Genomic DNA, 23219 nt, shown 5'->3' with positions numbered 1-23219 from the left:
ACGAAGGTAATCTTAAAACATTCTTGGTCACTTGCTAGTACCAGTTTTTTTTAACGAAGATATAATATATATATATATATATATATATATATATATATATATATATATATATTGTATATTGTCGGTCAAAAAATTTTAAAATTTTTTATCCAAGTAATAGATTTATCTTCTTTCATTACGATACTCCCGAATTTTTGTTATATATTCGTTATCTACTTTATCAAACGACTACTTTTGCCTTTTATATCTAAAACCATGTTTTTTTCAATACCTTTCCAGTGTTCCTAATAATGAACATACCTACAAACTATGTTTCCTTTTGAATTCCGCTAAAATACATTGAGGATTTTGTTTGATGCGAACATACTGTAGATCATTTCGCATATTGGAGTTAACCTATTAGGTTTGATTTTTAAAAATTTCATCAAATATTCCTTATTCGTTTTATTGTAATGCTGTTATTTATCTATACTTTTAAATGATTCACTGATTCTGAAAATGAAATATTGTAATGCGGATATGGACACGTTGTTTACTATTCAGTGCGCAGGGGGCGTCTCTTATCTCTTCTTGTAAAAATAAGATTTTCACTATATGATGACCAGAATTGTACCATTGATTTTATTTAGAAAGTCTAACCACGTATATTCCGAATATGTTCAAACAACACTAAAATATCATTTTTTTTCCTAATTTACTTTTAACTAGATATTTTATTATAGGGATTATGTAGCTGCAGCACATTTATCCTCGTTAACAAGAAAGGAAATATTGGAAAAAAAGACAATTAATTGGAATAAAGCACTAAATTAAATGTATTAAAATCACCTTTATTTTGACAGAAAATAAAATTTCTTTCATACATAAAAAGAAAATTATCAATTATAAAACCCAAACCTTATAAAAAATTTGAAAAAAAACATCTACATTAGTATTATAAAAGCAATAAAAATATATAACAACATTTCAACATCCACTGAATCATTACATTTTTTGAAAATGTAAAATCAAGTTTTATATTTTATATTTGTGCACAAGTTATTATTAAGTGAAATGCTCGAAGTAATCAAACTTAATTTTTTTTACAGCTTTAGTATAAAAATACCATATTCTAACCATTTTTGGTGAAACAATTGGAATTAGAATGTTATATTCGTATTGGGCATACAATGATGTATTAAAATTATAATAAAACAAATGTAATGAAATGTCAGATATCAAATATTCATTTAGGTGAACTATGAGGAACCTAGAAGTCAAATTGTGATAAAATAAAACTTAAAATTATACATCTAGTGAAAGTAGTATGCCGAATATAGCAGAAATTGCCAAGGTGCTATGCTTTAATTAAATATCGGAAATTTCTAGAGCTAGCTAGAATAGCTAGAGAAAATACCCTTATTAAAATTCCGTAAATGTGTTAGCTAATAATTAGGAAAAGAGGAAAGCCTGAATACTATGGGCACAGTATTCTATTTTTTAAGAAGAAATCTGATATCAAAAAAAAATTAAAAATTTATTCGATAATTGTACCAATATAACCGCTAATATAATTAAAATAGTGTGTTATTTCCTAGAATTATATACTCAACTTTTTCTAGGGCTGTTGCTAATTAATATCAGGATTATTAAAAAAATAAAAATTTTTGAGTAACATAAAAAATTTCATTAAATTAGGTATATTCATACATTTATGGACTACAACTGAATTATAGAATTTTGTTTAGTACTGTTGATTCCTAACAATAATAAAAAGAAATCAAATCGAATCAGTTTATATCCTAATATTTGGTAGGTATATTAAAAAACATGCATAAAATAGTAACATTGATTTCCAGTATTGAGTTTAAGCATACCACATTAACAATTTCTGCAATATTGAATGAGGTTAATTCTAAAAATTACTTATTATATCCATTTACATGGTTATTGATATGAAAACAAAATTCTAGTAAAAAATGTCTCAAATTGTTCAATAAAAAAGTGTCAGGAAATGGCCATTTTGTATTACAGCTCAAGAAAAATATCATATACTAATTGAATTCAATTATTTCTCTTGACAAATCAGTTTTTCTATTCCTCAAAATATTCTGATTCTGATACTGACAATATCGGCAAAATTGTATAATTTTCAATAAAATAAGTTGCATCCAAAATAATTAGCTAACAGTAAATCGCACTATTTATAAAGTTTGTCTTGATTTAGAATCACAGAACTGCATTGAGTTTCCTTTATAATGAAATTGATAAAAAATGGTTTCATTCAAAAAGTTTCATTTTATATATTACATTTGAGTTAAAAAGAAACTTAACTGTTAGAAAGACTGATATAGATTCTATATGTTGTTCAAAAAATTGAAAATATGTATCACATCATATGTACATCAAACAATTATTATTCAATAGTTTATAAGTGCAATGAACATAAACACTCAAAAATTTTCAAAATATATTGGTATTAATAAAAATCAGTTCAAAAAAGAGTAATACGTTTGAAAAGCAGCCTTACTTTAATATTGGTATGTTATTGGGTTTATTTTGAAATGTGCTTGCTGCTTAAACGAAAGACTAAAAATTATAAAAGGAAATAATGTTGAAACATGAATTTCACAATCACTTTTTAGTTTTTTGGGGAAAAATGTATTTCAAACAAAATATATAAAAATTCAAGTTAGTAACATGGACTAAACCAAGTAGACTGGTTTCATAAAGAGCTTTTAAATTATAAAACAGTAACAAGAGTAATCTAATCTCATCTATTTAATTGATATAATATGAAACATTCACATTACTTAAATGCTATTTAAAAGATGTATTAAAAGTGTCATTGTGAAAACTCATGTTAAAACCTTATTTTACATCTTAAAGGAATTGGTACCCACGAATTTATTTTCTGGGTTGTTGGATATGAGTTAATGGTTTGGTGGGATGATTTACTGGAGGTTTTTCTTTATGAAAACTTTGAACAGCTTCTGCTGGAAAATCAGCATGCCCTTTGACAACTGCTCCAGAAACAGTAGTTGTTTTTGGGGGACTACCAGTTACTGTAATTCCAGTCACATCTTCAGTTAATCCACCAGAATCTTTTCTTGTCTTGTGCTGGGTTATTCTCATCCCACCTGCCTTCACTGAAATTAGAATTATAAGTAATACATATAAATAATATTGTAGCTTCAATTTGTAATTTAATATATTATAATATAATAAGACTATATTTTCCAAACACATCTCTTCAATTGTGGACAATCAATGGGACATAGTTCAAAGAGGACTCAACTATACAAAAAGATGATGTCTATTTGTGGGGCAAAGCTTCAACGGGAATAGGACCTACTTAATTTCCTTCACTAGGAAGAAAAAATTCAGCCTCAAGCCCATCAAGCTAGACGGGCAAGTCATTGAGTGGAAAACAGAGGGGAAATATCTGGGACTCACGCAAGATAGTAAATTTCTCTGGAACAAATACGAAAAGGAGATAATCACTAAAGCCACAAAAGCCATAATGGCATACCAAAACTTCTACTAGAACTACTATGAATACAACGAAGAACAATCTCTCTAAGGTACAAAGACTGGCTTGCTATGAGCAACCATGGCCATGAAATAATTCCTAACAGCTGACCTCTCCACATAATACTAGAAAGTGTGGCAGATAAAACATCACTTCGAATGTTCAAAGACATAATCATCAAAGAAAAACTATCCCTAAATAATGATCAAACCTGGGACATACCTCAGGATAGTGCATTGAACAAGATTAAATTTCAGAAAAAAATTACTTCAATACTAAGCTGTAGAAGTAAAAGTATGTGGACCAAACACTCTGAAAGCCTGGGCAACACACCAAGCATTTTTTGTATGGAAATTTATGCAATTGAAAAATGTATCCATTTCAATCTAGAGAGAAGCTATCACAAACAGGAGATCATTTTCCTGTTCGATAGCCAAGCAGCTATTAGAGTTAAAGCTGCAATATCATAAAGTTCAAACTCGTTTGGGATTGCCTAGAAAAATTAAAAAGCTATGCATGAAAAATACAGTTACCCTTCTCTCGAAGTGTGAAACACTAAGGAACTTCAGAGCACTACACTTGGGAGCATATGAAATAGAAGACGAAGATCTCTGGCAGCTACAGCTATCCCACTTTCTGGACTTTTTGAAAGGAGTGGGATAACAGATCAGGTGTAAATACTGGGTTCCCCAGTATCACAGCAAGAAATTAGGACAAAATAGATCCTGTGTATCGCAGTGTATATGATATCCCAATATCCACATACATACATTATGATCAAATAAGTTTCTACATTGAATTTGTTGGGAATATAAATTATGCTCTGTAAAATATACAAATTCGGAAAAAAATTGAATAGTTTTTAGGTAGGTAAGTGACAAAAAATTGTGTTTAGTTCTTATATAAAATGCATTTTAAAATTTAGTAGGTTAATATGGAAAGAAAAGCTTAGATTATTCATATAGGTGTGGATTTTAATTCAGCCATTACCTATTTTTTCTAAAAGGTGATATCAAGAAAAAGTACAAAAGTCTGCATTAGAAAGAACTGGTAAAAAAATTTTAGAAACTAAACTAAATAAACAACATATTTGAGAAGCAGCGGTGATCTGCTTTGAGTTGGAAATACTTGAATGAAAAGAAAGTACAAAAGACGAAAATTTAGTTTATCCACAGGTTATACTGAAAAAATATTTATTTAAAAGAAAATAAGCAACAATTAAATGGAAAACAATTTTGCCGGTAGCAAAAAATGTTCATAACTCACTTAAACATATTGTCATTAACCTAAATCTGTACCAAATTAACTTTACTAACCTAACCAAAACCCAATATAAAGTTTTAGAGAATTTAAGTTATACACGTTTTAAATGCAAAATAAATAAACATCAAATTTTACCTGCAGGGGGGTGACCTGCTTTGAGAACGGATTCTTGCTTGGGGCTGGACATTTTTGAATATAAATAATAAAAAAAGTCTACCAGATGTTTAAACTTATGTCGATATAAAAAGTTCAATGTGCAATATGAAATGTACGATTGAGTGTTGAATTAGCTAATTTAAACACAAACAATAACACGTACGCAGTTTTTACCATAACCTTGAAATATGTTGTTAAGTTGAAATCTAAGCCGTAGATTGCTCTGTTATCGTAGAGCCTCTGGCTATAACATCGTCTTTTAGAAAAAGAAGAATTATAAAGAAATTTAACCTACAAATGGTTTTAATCAACACGTTTTTGTTTTTTATTGTTAAAGGTATTTTACTTTTGTAAAATCAGTGGATAATGTTAATTTAGATACTGCAAATCTTTTTGAATTTGAAAATGGAAGAAAGTTCTAATAAGATTATAAACAAAAGAAATAATAGAAAAAGGAAAAAGTCATTTTTAAAGAATGCTAGAAAATACGCCAAAAAAGGACATTTTGGAAGAGGTTCCCAATTGGATTCAGATACATATAACTATTTTGTGAAAATTTTGGAAACATTCAAAGATGGATTTGATTCAGAAGAGGATAAAAAAGTTTTTGCAAATAATGTTTTTGAACAAACTAAAGATCAAGAAATTAATTGTTGTTGCAATCAAGTTGGTTGCAGAGTTATAGAACTGTTATTACCATATGCAGATAATGATATTGTGAAACAGTTTCTAGATGTATTTAGCGAAGATATAAGACCATTGATAAGTGATAGATTTGCGAGCCATGTGTTAGAATGTCTTGTGTCTGAAAGTTGTAAAAGAACTTTTATAGAAAATACACCACAGGAAATGAGGCTTGTTTACCAAAATTTTGCCATAAAAGTTAGTAAGTTTTTGTTGAATAATTTAGAGGATTATATGTGGGACACTTATGGAAATCACGTTATTAGAAGCTGCCTTATTAATTTAATACAATTACCAACTGATAATAGTAACACTGATAAACAAGATATTGTAATTCCAAATGAATTTTCAGACATTGTTAAAGAATATGGTGAGAGAATTATAAGTTGGCCCCAATTTGAACAGTTATGTATGTCTGACTTGACTTCTGGTTTCTTACAAGTTCTAATGAAATGTTTAAAAAATACGGATCCAAAATTGTTAAAATCTTATTCGAAAAAATTACTAGAAGAAATTTTCAATAAGAACAGCCAAGAGAAGGACAAACCCAAACATTTACCTTCAGCTTTTGGATCTCAATCAGTTGTAATGCTATTAGAAACTTGTCTTCAGCTGGTAAATTCCAAATTATTTATGCAGCTGTATAATTCCTGCTTTTCTGGAAGTTTAGTTAAGTTGTCAACCATAAAAATGACAAATTTTGCCGTTCAGAAACTGATACAACATTGTCAGGAAAAAGAACACTTTGAAGGAATTTATGATGAATTGGTAGATAATTTTCCAGCTATTATTGAAGTAGGTCATTCAGGAATTTTATTATCATTATCTGAAGCATGTAAAAAATTTAGGACCAGGCAAGGAAGTTTTGTACAGCAATTGATGAGAGCATTAGATTGTTTTGAACCTGAAGAAAGGCAAAATAGCCTCATATTATGTTTATGCAGATTTACTACATATGAAAATAATCTTAAAAAAGCAATTGAAAATTTACAAAAAGAGAAATTAAATTTGCATGGTACTTTAATTCTACAAAAGTTATTAGACTATAATAAACCCATTAAAATAGTGAATGCATTATTAAATTTAGATCAAAATGCGTTGTTAAATCTATTTTCCAATACTATGGGTAGTCATGTTGTTGATTCTTATGTAAGAGGAGATTTCGTTGGAGAAAAGAGCAGAGAAAAATTAGTGAGAAAAATGATGGGTGTATACAAAGATCTTGCTTCTAGTAAATTTGGCTCTAGGAGTTTTGAAGCATTATGGAATGTTGCAAATTTAAAATGCAAGTTACAAATTATTGAAGAATTATCACACAAAGATGCAAGTTGGGTAAATTCAGAATTTGGGAAAATCATTTCCAATAAAATTAATTACCTGCTTTATAAGAGAAATAAAGAAGAATGGAAGAATTCTTTGAATAAATCAAAAGAAAATAAGAAAGAACAATTACTAGCCAAAGTATTGAACTAGTTTTGTATATTGTCAATGGGTTTTATTTGTTTTGCTGAATTATATAAATTTAAGTAAAAATATTTTATTTCAAGTTTTTCCTACAGCAACAAGTTAAGGGCAGGTAGCTTATTCAGGCACAATTCTAGAATAGTATTAATTTAATTTCCCTTGTTTTAAAGGTATGATCTAGTTTTTTGTGACTAGATAAATAGGACATTTAAATATATTCCATTTGTTGACCTTTTAATGTTCATCTCAAAATTGCTTATTTTAAGTTTCTTTATATTCACAGTTTCTGCAATATGTGGCGAGGTTAATATTAATTCACTTTCACTAGATATGCCCAACTTTATGCTTTATTTATATTTCACATTTGATAATATACTTGTTTTATCATGTAACTGAAACACAAAGACTTCATTGTTATGAAAATGAATCCATTAACATATGCACCAATAAAATTTAAAATATAACACTTAACTAGCAATACATTGCAATTCTAATATTACATCGATAACTGGGAGCATTTCTGAATGGCTTTCATCTGCTGTGTTGTGGCCTTCTCAATGTCAGAAATGCTTTTAGATGTTTCTCTTTGGACACATTTTTTATTTATTTTCGGATAAAGCCAAAACTTGCAGAGTGCTAAATCTGGCGGTTAAGGCAGAGGTAGTGGATAGACTTTTAGCAGCATTTTTAAAGTTCTATGTTTTGCGATAGACAAATGTTTATCTCCATATATATTGATATGGATATAAGCATACTTCTGATAAAAAATGTATTCACTATATATTTTATTACATCTTACATTATATGTAAATTTACTTTAATAATATTGATATAGTTATAGGGAGATATTTTTTGGGCCAGGGGGAAAATAAATATAACAAAATTAAAAAAATCAACTTTTATTAAACATTGTATTTAAAATAGAATCAGACTATCACTTTTACCAATCATATTAAACATTCATAAACTATATTATGTCAACCTTTTCTGAAATGCAAAACAAAAGTATCTTAAGTGCCATAACACAATAATATATGAAATTAAGATGCATTGTACCTACAACAAATAATAAAATATCCTTTTATTAATACTTATTATATAGACTAGCGTCTTTTAAGTAATACAAATAATCGGACTTGTAATAACTAGCATAATTTTCATATTACCTGTCCCTATGCTACATTTCACTAAATATAAATAAACATGTTTTAATCATAACATATATTGAGAAATACAAATTAAAGGCACTCTCTTGCCTATAGTAACAAAAAATAAATACTTAAGCTTTCTCCAACACGTTCACAGATTCTTTGAAACAGTAGAACATCCACTGCCCTTTCAAAAAAAGGTTTGGCATAGGTAAGGCTGATTAATCTGATCTGAGATAAATGAAATATCGTTTTCTTCGACCTTAAATAATTCTCCACTCTTGTCCCCTATTTTACATAAACTATCTGTATTTATCATTTTCTAAACCCATACACATGGCCTTGTAACGATACTCTGTTTTCTTAGAGAGTAGTTTTTTTGGATGTCGATAGTTTCTCTTCATCCCCTATATGGTGCTTGCGACCTTTTGGTGTAATGACTTGTTCACTGTCAAATGGATTCTCGTTCTCCGAATCTGGTCCGTAAACATCCTCGACTCGAAGACGAACTTTTCTATTAAAGGAGTATATTTTGAATACCAATTTTGAACTGATCACAATTTTCATTGCAAAAACAGCTTGAAGACTTCATTTTCAATTTTTTTGGATCTTCAATGTTCCATAACACTTGATGGACACTAGCAATTAAAGCATCTTTCTCAAGGATATTTTCATCATCAATAATGAAAACATTGATGTTAGGATAGTTTTTCTGAATAGCAATCTCCCAGAGATGCCATCCATATGTATCATGGCACTTGGAGAATTTAAAACTTGATCTACTTTGCTGTTAGGTGTCATTTATTCAGATTTTCGTGATCTTTGTAGCCTTTTTTTATAACATGCTAATTTAGTCTCAAGTTTATTTATAGTCTCATCTTTTTTCTTATTAATTATATATCTTTGTCTTCTGGCTCGGTTTGATTTAAGTTTGACAGCATATCTTTTGTGTCTTACATTGCTCTCTAGGAGTCATTTGGTCGACAGTCTTTATAATTCCTTTCTCCTTCTTTTTTAAATAGTTTGCCTTTTCTTTATGCAATTCATATCTTTCAGGATCATTTTTAATCTTTTTATATCGTAGTCTCTCTGCTTCACGTTTATTCTGTAATCTTTCTTCACGTGTAAACTTTTTTCGTGGTGCCATGATCTGTTATATTAGACAATAATATAATGACAATATGAACTGAGAAGCCTCCTTTATTTTTCACTTTTAAGAATTTATCAAAATTATTTAAAACTGTTTTTTGATAAAAATATACTATATCTAAGTTTATTTGCACTAAAATTATTTCCCCTGGTCAACAGATTTTTCCCCTGACAGTTAACTTGCCAGGGAAGATACGTTTTCATAATAAATTGTATTATTTTAATTAACATGACAAATTTTTCGTTAAATTATGTATTACATTTTAACTATTGCATCATTATTAAATCAGACCAGTAAATGCAAATAAATTAAATGAAGAATATAACTTTAATGACTTACCATTGGAGAGACACAATGATCTCGCGAAATCACTACTTCCAATCAAAACATCGTAACAGCTAACAATTGACAACGCTCTAAACGGTTCACGTGTTTTACATTACTAACTTCACGTCGATAGATGACTTTGAGCGCTGTTTGGAATATGACCGTTTTATATTTGTATTTGTACTAGCGGAATGAAATTTTCCAGAGTAGATACCCAGAAACAGTGAAACAAAAGTTAAGTTTAAAATATATTACAAAGAAATAAATGTTGTTCTATTTTTCCTCAACAATACTTAAGTGTATTTATTGAAATTTGTGTTTAACATACTTTAGTTTAATAACTGATACAAATACAGTATGTATCGTTTTCAAACTAAACTGAAACTGACAGAGGGATAGGCCAGGGTAGAGACTTTTTTAAACTTAAGGAATTTTAGAAAAATATACTTTAATTAGACATTTAATCGTGACGTTATTTAATAAAGTACATTTAGGTTATGTGTTTCATTGCAAAAAAAACAACATATAAAATAGAATTTCTATTTTAAACTAATTGCCGCACAAGTTACCTTTTAACATAAAACTACCCATATAGGAACTATTATTTTCTAATAATTAGATGAAAAATAGAGTAATTAATCATAGTAATACCATCAAATGCTTTCACTTTCTGGTACTTCAATTGCAGATGTTTCAGTTAATTATTTGAAATAATTCCTATATGAAGAACTTTTCTTCTACCTACTCCTACAACATACTTTCAACTTTGTTATGAGCATCTATTTCAATTGTGACATGATTATTTCATTTTTAGGGTATTTTAAATAATATTTTTTGTTAATTTGTATTTAGGTAATCTCTTTTTTCTTTATCTAAAGAGGAAAAATATATAAACAATTTTATCAATCCGAATTTGTGTTCAGCATCTTACCACCATATTAAATTTTTTGTATGTATGTATATTATTAAAATTGTATTTTAATATAAGAAGAAATTTTCAGCATTCTAAGAATTTTACTAAATATTCTAGGAAAAATTGAATCAAACTTTCTAGGCGTTTAATTTAAAATTATTGATATATAAATATAGGTAGGATTTTACTATAATCAATCAACTTAATAAAAGTAAAAACAAATAAAGAATAGGTAAAGAAATGAAAAATTGTAAAGATAGCAAGTTTTATTACAATATACAGTGATAATCAAATAAATAAATGTAAAAATTTTATTTTCACATCATGGAAATTTTAGGAATTATATAATACAATATATATGGGATGTGAAATATTAAATAAATTATAACTTAAAAGTGATTTAAAATTATGTCTCCAAAATATCTCTTATAATCAATTAAGCTTTTAAAGCTTCAAAAGCCTGTTAATTGTATTTAAATATTTTTTACATCAAATAATACAAATTTATATTAATTTACCAATCAATTTTTGTTAAAATACTAAACAAATACTAAACTTGTACAAATTCTAACAAACACAAAAGTAGGATTATGAACATTCTTATACAGTAACATACATTTATATTAAAATGTTTGTGGTAAAAAAAATAACAATTTACATCACCAATATTGAACGAACAAAATATTGTTTATTTATAATATAAAACTTGGTATTATACAAAAAAATTCATAGATAATATATTTTTTGCACCATCTTTAAATTGAAAAAAATTACAATCAAATTATATAAATTATAAGAAGATACTTGCAGACCAACAGAAGAACAATTTGTTACCTCTACAATGTAGTAGGAAAGTTAGATAACAGTCAACGTTAAAGTATAAAATGAGTAGGAATTATAGCGTTAGAGATCATAAACAAAATTGTTATGAGATAAAGGTGCACAAAAAGAAAACTATCAATTCATCTACTACTATGATACAAAAATTTACCAATTAACAGAATGAGAAAATGTAGTACTGGGAAAAAAATTACAGAACATAAATATATAAATGAAAATCTAACCAACTTAATTACAATTTATCAAAGTATGTTTAAATATAGTGTAACGACAAATTATGATAAACTGAAAAATTCCACTGGATTTCCATTACACTTTACCAAAATATCATAGGAATATGTTGGAGGACTGTCTTTGGTTTGTTTTTTTTCCTGCATTTATATTTGCGCCATAAGCTGAAATATTATAGTATGTTGCCTGACACCTTGTAATATAATGAAACTTGTTCCACACAACTAATTAGGTTAGTGCAAATAAAATGTAATTATGATAATAAATAAATTAATATCACATACCAGGTGTGTTGTAAAAAAAATTTGAACATTACAACACATAGGTGTATATGTTGCAAACACAGATTAATATAAATATGTATCAGATAGATAAATCTTTTAATTATTGGTAACACAAATATATAGTCATGATGAGGACTGTACTTAAACGAAGATAGAAGATTTCTGGTATTTTATTTCCCTTGGCTCAGGTGAGTTATAAGTTCATGTGGTATATACGGTTAATATTAAAAACATTTAAATAATGTGTTATACACCTTATGCACTTAAATTTATGTGTCTGCCTCCAAAAATAAATATTCTCTAAGTGTTGTTGAGTTGTTAAGAATTGAGTAGAATTTTGCATGTCTGTTTTTAATGATATGTTATTGTCAATAACGGTTGCTTTAGAATAATTGAAAAAAACCTTTGACAAGTGTGCTAATATCTTCATTTTTGTATAAATAACAACAAATTCTTTTAAATCCATAAAAGTGAAATGTAGATAGAAAAAATTTCAGTTATTTTAAAAACGTAACTGTACCAATTACATAATTTAAAAGTAAAATTATGGTTATTTTTGGACAATCAGGCCAACATTAGAGCCAAATCATCGCGAGATTATTACAAGGGTTGACATACATTTTGAAATATAATTCAATATAAAATATCCAATCAATATAAGTAAGATATTGGAAATAATGGCGTGGTGATGCAAGTTGAACTATTTTTAACAAACTATTAAATTTTAAAACCAATATTATAAATAAATTATTTGGTAGGCATTGGCGAGATTGTTCAAATAGAATACTTTATATAAATACTACTATAATTACATACTGTGCATAGTTTGACTGAAGTCAAATTATAAAATAAAACTTACAAATAACAAAATCTATATAAGTAAAAAACAAACTATTTGCACTACAATTCTTTGTAAACGGTCCACATTCTAACAACGAATGTAGTTTATATACATTATTCACGAATATCAAAAGTTCAATGAACGTGGTTTCAAACCCGATGTTTTAAGAAACTTGTGTGCCTGTTCTGTAAGATCTAGTTGATCTTGAGTTCGTCCACAAGCAACCATCACCCAAAGATAATCGAGCTGGAAAAAAATATAATGATCATTAGAGAATTTTTTAAATTTGGTATAATCAATGAAATATTCCTAGTATGTTATGGGAAATAGGTAGATTTCACGCAAACCTCATACGTTTCACGCAGATTATTCAATGTGAATTTTTTAGTTTGTTAGAACCATAAGTAGGTCTGTTAACATAAATAGCAATCCAGTTGAGAAATATGAAAAGAAAATAATGTCATTGTCCTTCTTGAGGACTCGAAATAAAACTTTCTAAAGGTTTTTTTAATGCCAATGTTTCGATCTTTTATTTGATTTTTATCAAGACTTCAACATTCGAGTTATCTCTGTGCCATTTGTTTTATCGATAGATTTATACGGTTTTATTTCGAGTTCTCAACCTACAACACCATTTGTAATTTAGTATAAGAATGACATCTTCACCTGGGTATCGACAATATATATGGTACTGAGGTAATTCGGATGTACAAGCCTTAATAAAGATCAAATAAAGGATTGAAACGTTGCAAATTGAAAAACTTTTGGACAATTTTATTTTGAGTCCTCAACCCACAACACCACTAGTAATGAAGTAATTAATTTTATATTGGTAATGCATTTGTGACTCTTGTTACTAACCCATAGTCATTGTGCTGTGGTTGAGTTATTTGTACGTGGTGCATTTTTTCCATATTCTTATAAAAATTTGAAACATTCTACAGGTTTGCCGATGGCTTTAAATAAAACTGAATAATGCTCTCAATATTTTATGTGTAATATTTTAATTAGCCACTTTTTATTGAGAAATATATTTTTGTTTTATTTCCGCATTATTGATAAATAGTAACATTTCTATTATTATTGTAATTTATTAAAAATTTGTCAAATACTTTGAAATCAATTTGCTTTGATTATAAATATAAGTGGAGGAAAACGAAATAAATGACAGACTTGCTAAAGTAGGGGCTGATAAATCCTTATAAGATCTGAACCCTTTTGTGGTATCAACTACAGAACAACATTGGAAGGGAAGATAGTTAGGAGTATAACCAATTATTGGGATAATCTACAGGGGCTGAGACGGGCAAATATTCTCCCGGGAAACCAGCCATTAATGAAAGTCAAATTTGTCAGATTTTGTGTTTGATGTAAAATTACTAGTTAAGATAATGCCAATTCGGTCAAAGTTTATAACATTGTTGTGAACTACCTAAATTTAGGTAATTTAAGAATAAATAATCTTAGTCCCTTCAAACTTTCGAATGTTTAGACCAAAAATCCAAAGGAAAATGGTACAAATCGAAATAAATTTCTCAATAAAAAATGTTAATTGTTTTATGAATAATTGGTTAAATAGTATGTACATCATAATGGCTATTAAAGTAAGTCCAATCGGTTATAGTTCATTGGGATCATCATCTCATAATGATAAATCAGCAAGTTTTTTTTTTCCAATTTTGGAAACAAGTGAATTCATAGTATTGTATTTCTACGATTCTACAATTCTTTGTAATACAAGGTTTCTATAAAGTAGATAGATAAAATCATGTGAATTAACCACAAATGTTCGTGATGGTTTGTGGACTCATAAAGATTGTAATCTTGGCAAAAGAAGATAGTACTGGATCAAGAAACTAAATCAAATGATAGAGATATATTTTCCTGCTTTTTGTATACCACCACTCAAAAAATAAAACGATTGAAATTATTAGATACTTGAATATTGTTAAATGTTTGTTAGTAAACACACACCACATATATATATCTGTATAAAATTCGGTGGTTAAACCAAATATATATTATGATCAATCTAAATTTACAAAAAGCGATACATTTATTGAGAAGAAAAATGTGTACATTACCACCAGTCCTGGATTTACATTTAATACCATTGCCAATAAACTGGAAGATAATTTTATTAATAAATCGTAAATTAGTTGGAAAAATATATTCTTTGATATTTGTAGCACGAAGGTCGTTTAAAACAGATACAACTTTTTGCTCTCTCATAAGAGACGGATATTATCGAAATGAACAAAAATAACTCATAACTAAAAATTTGGTTGTTTCGACTTCTTAGTTAGAGAAATCTTAAAGCTCACCTTTGGAGCAACAGGACCTGGTTCTTCAAAGGTGATCCTTTTGGCAGCAGTACTACGCTGAACAGTTGAACCAGAGGAAGCTCCTCGGGTTGTTGTCGGAACACTGACGGGAAGCGGGCGCTGCCAGGACAAGGACATTATGCTACAATATACCACCACACACACATACCATTGATAACTACTACCCAAGCCTCACGAAAGTGAAAAAACCTAATATAAGTAAACGGAAAACATTTCAGTGTATAATTACAGAGTTTGGAATACTGGATATTATTTTACATGAATTCAGTCTATATTTTAAAAATTTAGAGCATAAACCTAATAAAATTTATTATTCATTGTTTTTAGTATCTGTGTCACAATAAAAAAGATGTTTCCAATTTTGTTTTTTCATTACAAAACTAAGTACTTAAATGTTATTGATTAATTGTTCCAAATTTTTAAACATTATTGAAACCAAAGACAAAATGAAATGTTTTCTTTTACTTCAATAATTGAAAAGCATTTTCATTGTGGTAACTTAAAATCTAGTGCAAGAACACATTTAAAATAGAAATTCTTGTGCAACAAAAAAAGAACTACAAGTTACTAAGAAATAAAAGTGCTATATCCTACAATTAAAAAAAAAAAGAAAAAATAACAAAGGTAGCCTACTAATATTTGGCTTTTAGAAAATAATACTTCAACATTCTACTGCTCTAGAAAAACTTCAACAGCTATGTAATAAAATAAATAAACTTATAAGCTAACTTTACGAATCTGAGATTCAAATATGTTCAAATATATTTTTTGACTCGATATTAGTAAATAATAAGGGCTTTGCCAACTAGTATATAATGACTATTTGAAATCTACTGATCCAATATAAGAGCAAATAACAGTATAAAACAAAAAAATAATAATTTCCAACGTAAAAATCAAATTATATTGTTATACAATCGTTGGAATTTATAAACTTGTACTACTAACAACTTCATCTTTGGTCTTTTCTATTTTATACTCCCTTCACTATCCAATGTATGTTACATTATATTTTACCTTCAGGAGCTAGCAAGTATCATATTCACATAACTGTTCTAATAAATGAGCATATAGTCTAATTTATTTCAACTATTTTACTTCCTCCTGAAAGATAAAAATCAGTAAACAAGAATAAGATAGGGCAAGAATCATACTATAAACGTGTGAACACGATTACTTTATAATCGCTATCACTCACTTTAATTAGGGAAATGACCTTAATACTTGTTAATATTTAGAGACTTGTTGCTTAGATGATTTGGTTTTAAATTAAAATAATCTTACACCTAAATTGAATTAAGATCTCTGAGCAATAGAATGTTTTTCATAAAATAATAAATTTGTTAACAACACAAATAACAAGAATAAAATATATTAGACGTTCTTGCAGTTACATAAATAAGATTGTTATTTAAATTAAAAAGCAAATAATGGTATACTTGCGTTTTTGTGCGTTGGCATAAGCTGCAGAGGATTAATTGGATAAAAAGGTAAGGGGCACTTTGGTTTATCATTTTTTCAATAGACTAGACTGGATAGGGAAAGGTACCAACAAAGATATAATCCAAGATAAGATCCTAATTCCTAATATAACTCTGTATATGATTTAGCAGTTGAAATTTAGAAAATAGTATGTAGTTATAGATTAAATAAATTACCATAATTGTTGGTATAGAAGTGTAACTGTATGCTTATGATAAAAATTAATATATATTTTTGATTGTTTCCTTAACTAGTCTGGGATAGACTTAAATTTCAAAGTAAACACGTTTCCTTAAAAATTGAATCAAAATGTTGATGTGAACTGAAGTCATAAACAATGAAAATATATGAAAGAAACTTCTTATAAATATATTTTACAACACTCGTAAGGATTTACTCAGTTGGTTGCTAGAATATTGTTAGGCAGATCATTGGATTTTGGAAAAGAATTTTACATGCAGGAGACTAGAAACAATTTAAATATTAATCTGTTTTACCATTTAAGGCTTTAGGATACTTAGTATACATTAACGACAGACTACATAAAATTCAATCAGGTTATGTTCAAATATCTACAGGTATCAAAGAAGAGAGTTTTGTATTAAAAATTATAAATTGGCGGTTACACAAATAAGCAAGCTCGTATTATCCACATTCGTTACATTTTTAACTGCGTTATTGGCAATAGAGAATAAAGAAAACTATAAACATCCAATAAATATTTTCAAATCCTTAAATATGTAGGTAACAAGTTACACGTTCGGATAGTTACTTTATGTATTTGTGTTAAGATTTCAAATTTCATTGTAAATTACTCCTATTTTTTAAAAATATATATGCAATATTTATAAAGTAGCATTCATTTCTATATGTCCACGGTATTGAGTCTTTCATATTAAGAGGGAGACAGATTTTTTCTGAAATTTTACTTCATAAATTACATAATTAAGGGTATGTATGAAATATCTATAAATAAACTTCTTTCCTCGGATAATTGGGAGTTTATTGTATTTTGGCATGTGAAGAAATGGAATGCGAGTATAAATTGAGTAGAGACAACAAATTTCTAGATTGTGCAGCAACTTGATTAAATAGATATCTGAGAAGCATGGTGCTGATCTACAAGTTTTAAATACTTCATTATACCATAAAGGTTAATCATACAGATTTATGAGGTATAAAGGACCACCAAATATTATAAATACCAGGGAGACCCACTAGCAGCAAACTGTTTAATTTCTCACTGGAAGGTGCCGCAAGGAGCATCTGAACGAATCCTGGAGGAACTATTTGCAATAGGCTCACACAGCAAGAGGACTCAAAATCAATGAACATAATGAACAGAACACCATGTACATAAGAACCTCAAGGAAATCCCAGACCCCTAAGCCATGTTCCAAGTCAGAGAACATTGCTTCCCTGTGTGCCACCAATTCCAATATCTTGGGGCCTTGATAACTGAAGATAATTTTGTGAGAACAGAGATCAAGGCAAGAGTTGCTGTGGAGAACAATGTTTCTGGGCAGTTCAGAGAGCCCTCAAGTTTAGAGGGCTCTCACGAAGGTCAAAGCTCACAATTTACAAGACAAAAATCTGTCCCGTCGTCACATACAGATGCGAGACATGGACTATGACGCCCGAAATGAGCGGATTTTGATGGACAGAGACGTATGTATGGCGAGTCAGATTTCATTCGGGGGGCGCGTCAAAGGCGGCTGGGACACGTGTAGAGGATGCCTTCTAATCGATACCCGCGCAAAGCCATGTATGGAGTTCCTGGAGGGCGGTGACTGAGAGGAAGACCTCGCCTTCGCTGGTTGGATGACCTGATTCAGCTCGGGATTCGACGTTAAAGGCACCATGCTCATAACAGACAGGATTGATAGTCGATTGTTGAGAAAGCCCTGGTTCTCAAAGGACCGTAACTCCGGTTATACAAAGAGAAGATATAATATTTATAAATAAACTTCTTATCCTCGGATAATTGGGAGTTTATTGTATTTTGCCATATAAAGAAATGGGATGCGAGTATAAATTGGGCAGAGACAACAAATTTCCAGACAATATCTTACTTTTGCTTCTGATCATATGAAATAGATAAATTTGGGTGAGAAGAAACACAAAATGGTTAATATGCTATTAGTAATATCCTATATAAAGATTATTGTCTTCCAAGCTATAGCTGAAGTCACTAAGATAATGGTATATTATATTATAAGGATTAAAAGTGCATATTTTTTTACGAGCAATATTTGCAGTTGCACTTTTAGTCCGTATGATATATACTATTTTTTCTCCAACCATGTCAAAATTAAAATAAAGTTAGTTTTATTCAAAAATCGGTAATAAATTTGAACACCTATTAATTATAACAGCGATAACACGGTAGTCATGGATATCTGGTATTGTTGGTAAATATCGATTGTCAAGTAGACATACTAATCATAAAGTTTTTGTAGTAGTTTAGTAGTACTTCTAGTCCTAGGATTAAAAGTAGCGTTTTTAATCCTAGGATTAAAAGTGTTGCTAAGTAACGAGCAAATTTTTGTATGGAAAGGGAATTGATGGCTTTTACACCTGAAAATAGTACAAAAATGTCAACTTTTTTGATGGTTAGAGAAAAATATTGATTCTACAGCAACGTAATTAAATTGATATCAGAGAAGCATGGTGTTGATCTACCAGTTTTAAATATTTCCTTCTACCATAAAGGTTAATGATACAGTTTAACAGATTTATGAGGTATGAAGGACCACCACAATTATGGTTTCAAGTGACAGTATTTGGAGTTCACGATTATTTCACTTCCTGGAAAAATATTTTGTTAGAAGCTCTCCAGTTTTCCATTAGATTTTTACATTTCAAATTACTAGAAATTTATTCTTAACCCAAGTACATTGTAAGAGTTCAAGATAATAAGTACTAAGAATATTCAAATGGCAATATATATCTAATATTTTTCTAAGCAAACTCATTAATTGAATATTTTTCCCTTAAATTAGTTCACCGGCTATTTTAAAAAGATTCATGCAAAAATTATGGTTAATTCAGGGCCAGTTTAAAAATAGTTTCAACCAACTTTTATACCTATGGTTGTTAGAATATTAAAAAGGCTTAAATTTATTTTATCAATTCTTTTTTATTCAATTGTTAAATAAAGATAAATCTTCAATAAAATTTTTCCATCTAATAATTCTGTAATAATTATTAAGATTAGAAAAAAGATAGAGAAATATATCCACTTTCATCATATATTCTGTGTAATAGAAATTAATTAATTATAGATAGTAGTTTCCTATGAACAGTGTTGTGCAGAGGTAATGTGAAACAAATTGGATTTTAAGAGTTCTATAATGTTAAATTTTTTTGAAAATCAATAGAGCTATAATGAAACTCTGAATGAATCCACATTTTCAGTAGCACCAGTACAAAGTATACATAAATGGAGAAAATATATAAAAATGCAAACAATGATTTTAGAAAATGAAAACTTGTACTGATGATTGCTAGAATTTTTCGATTCTAACAATTGTTTTGAATTCAATCAAATGTAATATTTTTTATAATGCCAATAGAAAAAATTTCGAGAGTTTAATCTTTTGTTTTTATCAATATCACTTTTTACAGATTATCTTGGTTATTGTCTACACTAATGGAAAAAATTTTGCGGAAAATAAGAATAATCAAGTAAAATCTCTAACTTAATGCTACACCACTAGTGTAAATATCAATACAATGTCGCAATAAATTATAAAATACTGTTTCATTGGCTTCATATTCAATTTTACCAAAATGCAGTAAGAACAATATAAAAAAATGGAGTTTTGTTAAAATATGATTCAAAATTCCAATAAAAACGAGAATAAAATTTATTTGTGAAATACTTTTAATGCTAGAATTTTCTCTCCCAAGTGGCCTTTTATGTCCCTGAAATTGGGACAAATGGTGAATTTAATTCTTTTAAAATATCCTTAAATCAATTTTGGGAATATGATACCCATTAATTTTGATTCTATGAAAAAACAGAAAAAGGGTAATTAAAATGGGAAATGGAATAGTAGATTTATGATAGCAAATTACATTGATATAACTGTGTTCCTTAAAATAATTTCTAATATGTTATACCATTTATTGAGAGAATAATTTTACAAATAATGGTTTCAAAATTTAAAAAATTATAGATAATTTCATTTTAAAATACAAGTGAGAAACACAATGCAACAGTTATTCATTCTACTGAAAATAATATATATAAAATTATATCACATTTTTTTTTAATTCATATAATCAAATCTAAATACAATTTTCACTATTATGGAATTCAATACATACATTTTCAAGGAAAGTTTAGACCAAACGGTTGGAGGTTTCATCATAAAATAATGATCAGTGTTTAATTTTTACCATTGATCAATACTTTCCTTTTTATTGAGTAACTCATAAACTTAGTTGAAAATATCAATTTTGTTTAGACCTATCAAACCGGCCCTGAAACCAAAGAGGCACTTCCGAAATTGGAAATAATAATAGACTTCAAGCAAAAGACCAAACACCAAAAAAAAAATAAACTAACCCCAAAGACATTGCAAGACAACTAAGAATATGGTTTTTGACAGGGAAAACAGGTACGATATTTTGGAATATGGGAATTCAGGAAAGGAAATTATTATCTCCAAAATGAAACCATCCAAGTACCTTGGAGGACCCCGCCTGTGGGGGATAATCCATCAATCCTGTTACTCCTAACGAGTCTTTCATTATTGATGATGGAGTTGAAAATAATATTGAGGTGTCATCACCCAAAGATTTACTCTGAAAGTAAAATTGAATTTTGTACTTTGCTTACAAAACTGATACATTATTGTTATTTTCGAAAGAATAATTGTTTTTTTAACTTTAAACTTCTTAGACTTTTTATATATATTTAGTGATGATTTGTCTTGATATTATCAAAATATTTTGATAAAGACGGATGTAGGACGAAAAGTCAAATTTCTACTAGTTATTTTAAACTGATTTTCTATGAAAAGATAACTAAAATCAAGACAAATCATCACGAAATAAGAATAATTGTTATATATTAAGTGTAAAGCAAATACCATTTAATGTATAAGTACAATACATAAGGAAGGTATACATTTCTATAAAAATTTAATAAGTTGTGAAATTGTTCAACTGTTCAGCTATATTTTTTCAATGCCCATGAAAACTTTGATGGATAGTACTAGTTTATTCACGTATTTATTATTTGTCAAAATTATTAAAATAAATATTATCTAATCTTTATATTTGTTGTTTTTAAATTAGTTATTGTACTACTAGTATGGCTCATCACCTTATCACACAAGTCCAGTTTTAACACGTGTTGTACACTATACTTTCCTATGGCATACATGAAATACTTAATACTAGGTTGAAATAAAAACTATTTTGTATTTATATAAAATTCAGAGCTTTCTTCTGCTCTAATTCTTGTAATGAAATATCAAGGATAGGTGTTTGGGTAGAATAATATGAATTCACTGTTGGGGAATAGATAACAATAGATAACATTATCCTTTCGAAAATATTTTCAAGCTAAGCAAATTTAATGGTTGAGTCAAATAGAAATAATATAATGTATATGCTAACGTTTACCCATCATAGCTTTAGAAAAGATTAAAAGTTACCATACACATTTTTAATAGTTTTATTTTCAGTTTATTACATATTATAAAAAAGTATATTCTTCTACTTGAATGTTGGTCTAAGTAACAGTTTTAAGCATGCAATTCGATTTTACTTACAGGAGTCTCGACAGCGAAAGAGATATCCGAAGAGCTCATTTGAGATGAGGAAGAAGCCCAGGAAGGGGCTAAAGCTTTGCGCACTCTCTTGTTAGGAAGAACGTTTTCTTTGCCTGCTGCGGAGGATGCAGCGCCTTTTCGTTTTCCAGTCATATAGCCACTATCATTCTATGAAGAAAAATAAAATAGTAACTAGCTCGGTAACAACGGCTGATTTCTCTTTTCACTGCTACATAATACACTACATAACTTTACACTTTACACACTTCAATCCGAACTTAGTTGCATTGCATAGTAACTTGTAACTTTTATTACTAAAAAATAATAAGTATAGTAATGATAATTTGAGAAGTTTTAATTTAGAACGAGATATTTATGTATAATATAAGAATAGATTCCCTGACAAATTTAATGCATAATTTCTTATTTCTCTTATTAGTTAGCTTAATTTTGTATATCATATATTTATACCTAAAACAAAGTTATTTTTTGGATTGATCATAACTTGTCAAAACTTTTCACTGCTCTGGAATAAATGTAAATTTGCTACAATGAAAAAATAATTTTCTTTGAAACAAATGAAGAATATTCTACAGCAATTGTATAGTCTAAGTTATCGAAAGTAATCTTCCACTTTTGATTAGTTTGATTTAGCCAAAGACATTGATTATGATTTTCGTATGCTTGTGGGAAGATAATGTCATAAGAATCCATAAAGTCTGTTCCAATAACTTTTTTATCTCGTTTGTTCTGACATATATGAATACTAATAGTTTTAACAAAATTTAGTTCTT

The 23219-nt window shown here is 28.4% G+C and overlaps 3 protein-coding genes across 11 annotated transcripts in view; 1 reads left to right on the top strand and 2 right to left on the bottom strand.

Moving 5' to 3' along the window:
• Positions 1-809: 809 nt before the first annotated feature.
• Positions 810-5184, bottom strand: LOC130442951 (death-associated protein 1). The gene is made up of 2 exons (XM_056777368.1): positions 4910-5184; positions 810-3128 (listed from the first exon to the last, which is right to left on the bottom strand). The coding sequence occupies exons 1-2, from the start codon at positions 4959-4961 to the stop codon at positions 2887-2889; spliced, it is 294 nt and encodes a 97-aa protein (XP_056633346.1). The 5' UTR covers positions 4962-5184; the 3' UTR covers positions 810-2886.
• LOC130442950 (nucleolar protein 9) lies at positions 5167-11018 on the top strand. The gene has a single exon (XM_056777367.1). The coding sequence runs from the start codon at positions 5336-5338 to the stop codon at positions 7085-7087; it is 1752 nt and encodes a 583-aa protein (XP_056633345.1). The 5' UTR covers positions 5167-5335; the 3' UTR covers positions 7088-11018.
• LOC130442948 (transcriptional activator Myb) overlaps positions 10865-23219 on the bottom strand; it is a 97059-nt gene continuing 84704 nt past the window's right edge. For 2 of the 9 annotated variants that reach the window (XM_056777360.1, XM_056777359.1), the window contains exons 8-11: positions 22426-22593; positions 21335-21451; positions 15137-15256; positions 10865-13058 (exon numbers count right to left, since the gene is read on the bottom strand). In XM_056777360.1, the coding sequence (XP_056633338.1) occupies positions 12939-13058; positions 15137-15256; positions 21335-21451; positions 22426-22593 (525 nt within the window). In that variant the 3' untranslated portion in view covers positions 10865-12938. Of the gene's footprint in view, positions 14937-15136; positions 15347-21334; positions 21452-22425; positions 22594-23219 lie in introns of those variants that run through there. The other 7 variants (XM_056777357.1, XM_056777358.1, XM_056777362.1 and 4 more) reach the window with 4 other exon arrangements.

The sequence above is a fragment of the Diorhabda sublineata genome, chromosome 4, assembly GCF_026230105.1.
Source record: "Diorhabda sublineata isolate icDioSubl1.1 chromosome 4, icDioSubl1.1, whole genome shotgun sequence".
NCBI classification, from domain to species: Eukaryota; Metazoa; Arthropoda; class Insecta; order Coleoptera; family Chrysomelidae; genus Diorhabda; species Diorhabda sublineata.
Note: the sequence above shows the minus strand (reverse complement) of the source record. Positions and strands in the feature narration are given on the sequence as shown.

Excerpts from the sequence above, each read along its gene's own strand:
- LOC130442951 (XM_056777368.1), bottom strand. The coding sequence starts at position 4,961 with ATGTCCAGCCCCAAGCAAGAATCCGTTCTCAAAGCAGGTCACCCCCCT. Across the intron at positions 3,129-4,909 it reads AGCAGGTCACCCCCCTGCAG|TGAAGGCAGGTGGGATGAGA; the intron begins GTAAAATTTGAT and ends TTCTAATTTCAG.
- LOC130442950 (XM_056777367.1), top strand. The coding sequence starts at position 5,336 with ATGGAAGAAAGTTCTAATAAGATTATAAACAAAAGAAATAATAGAAAA.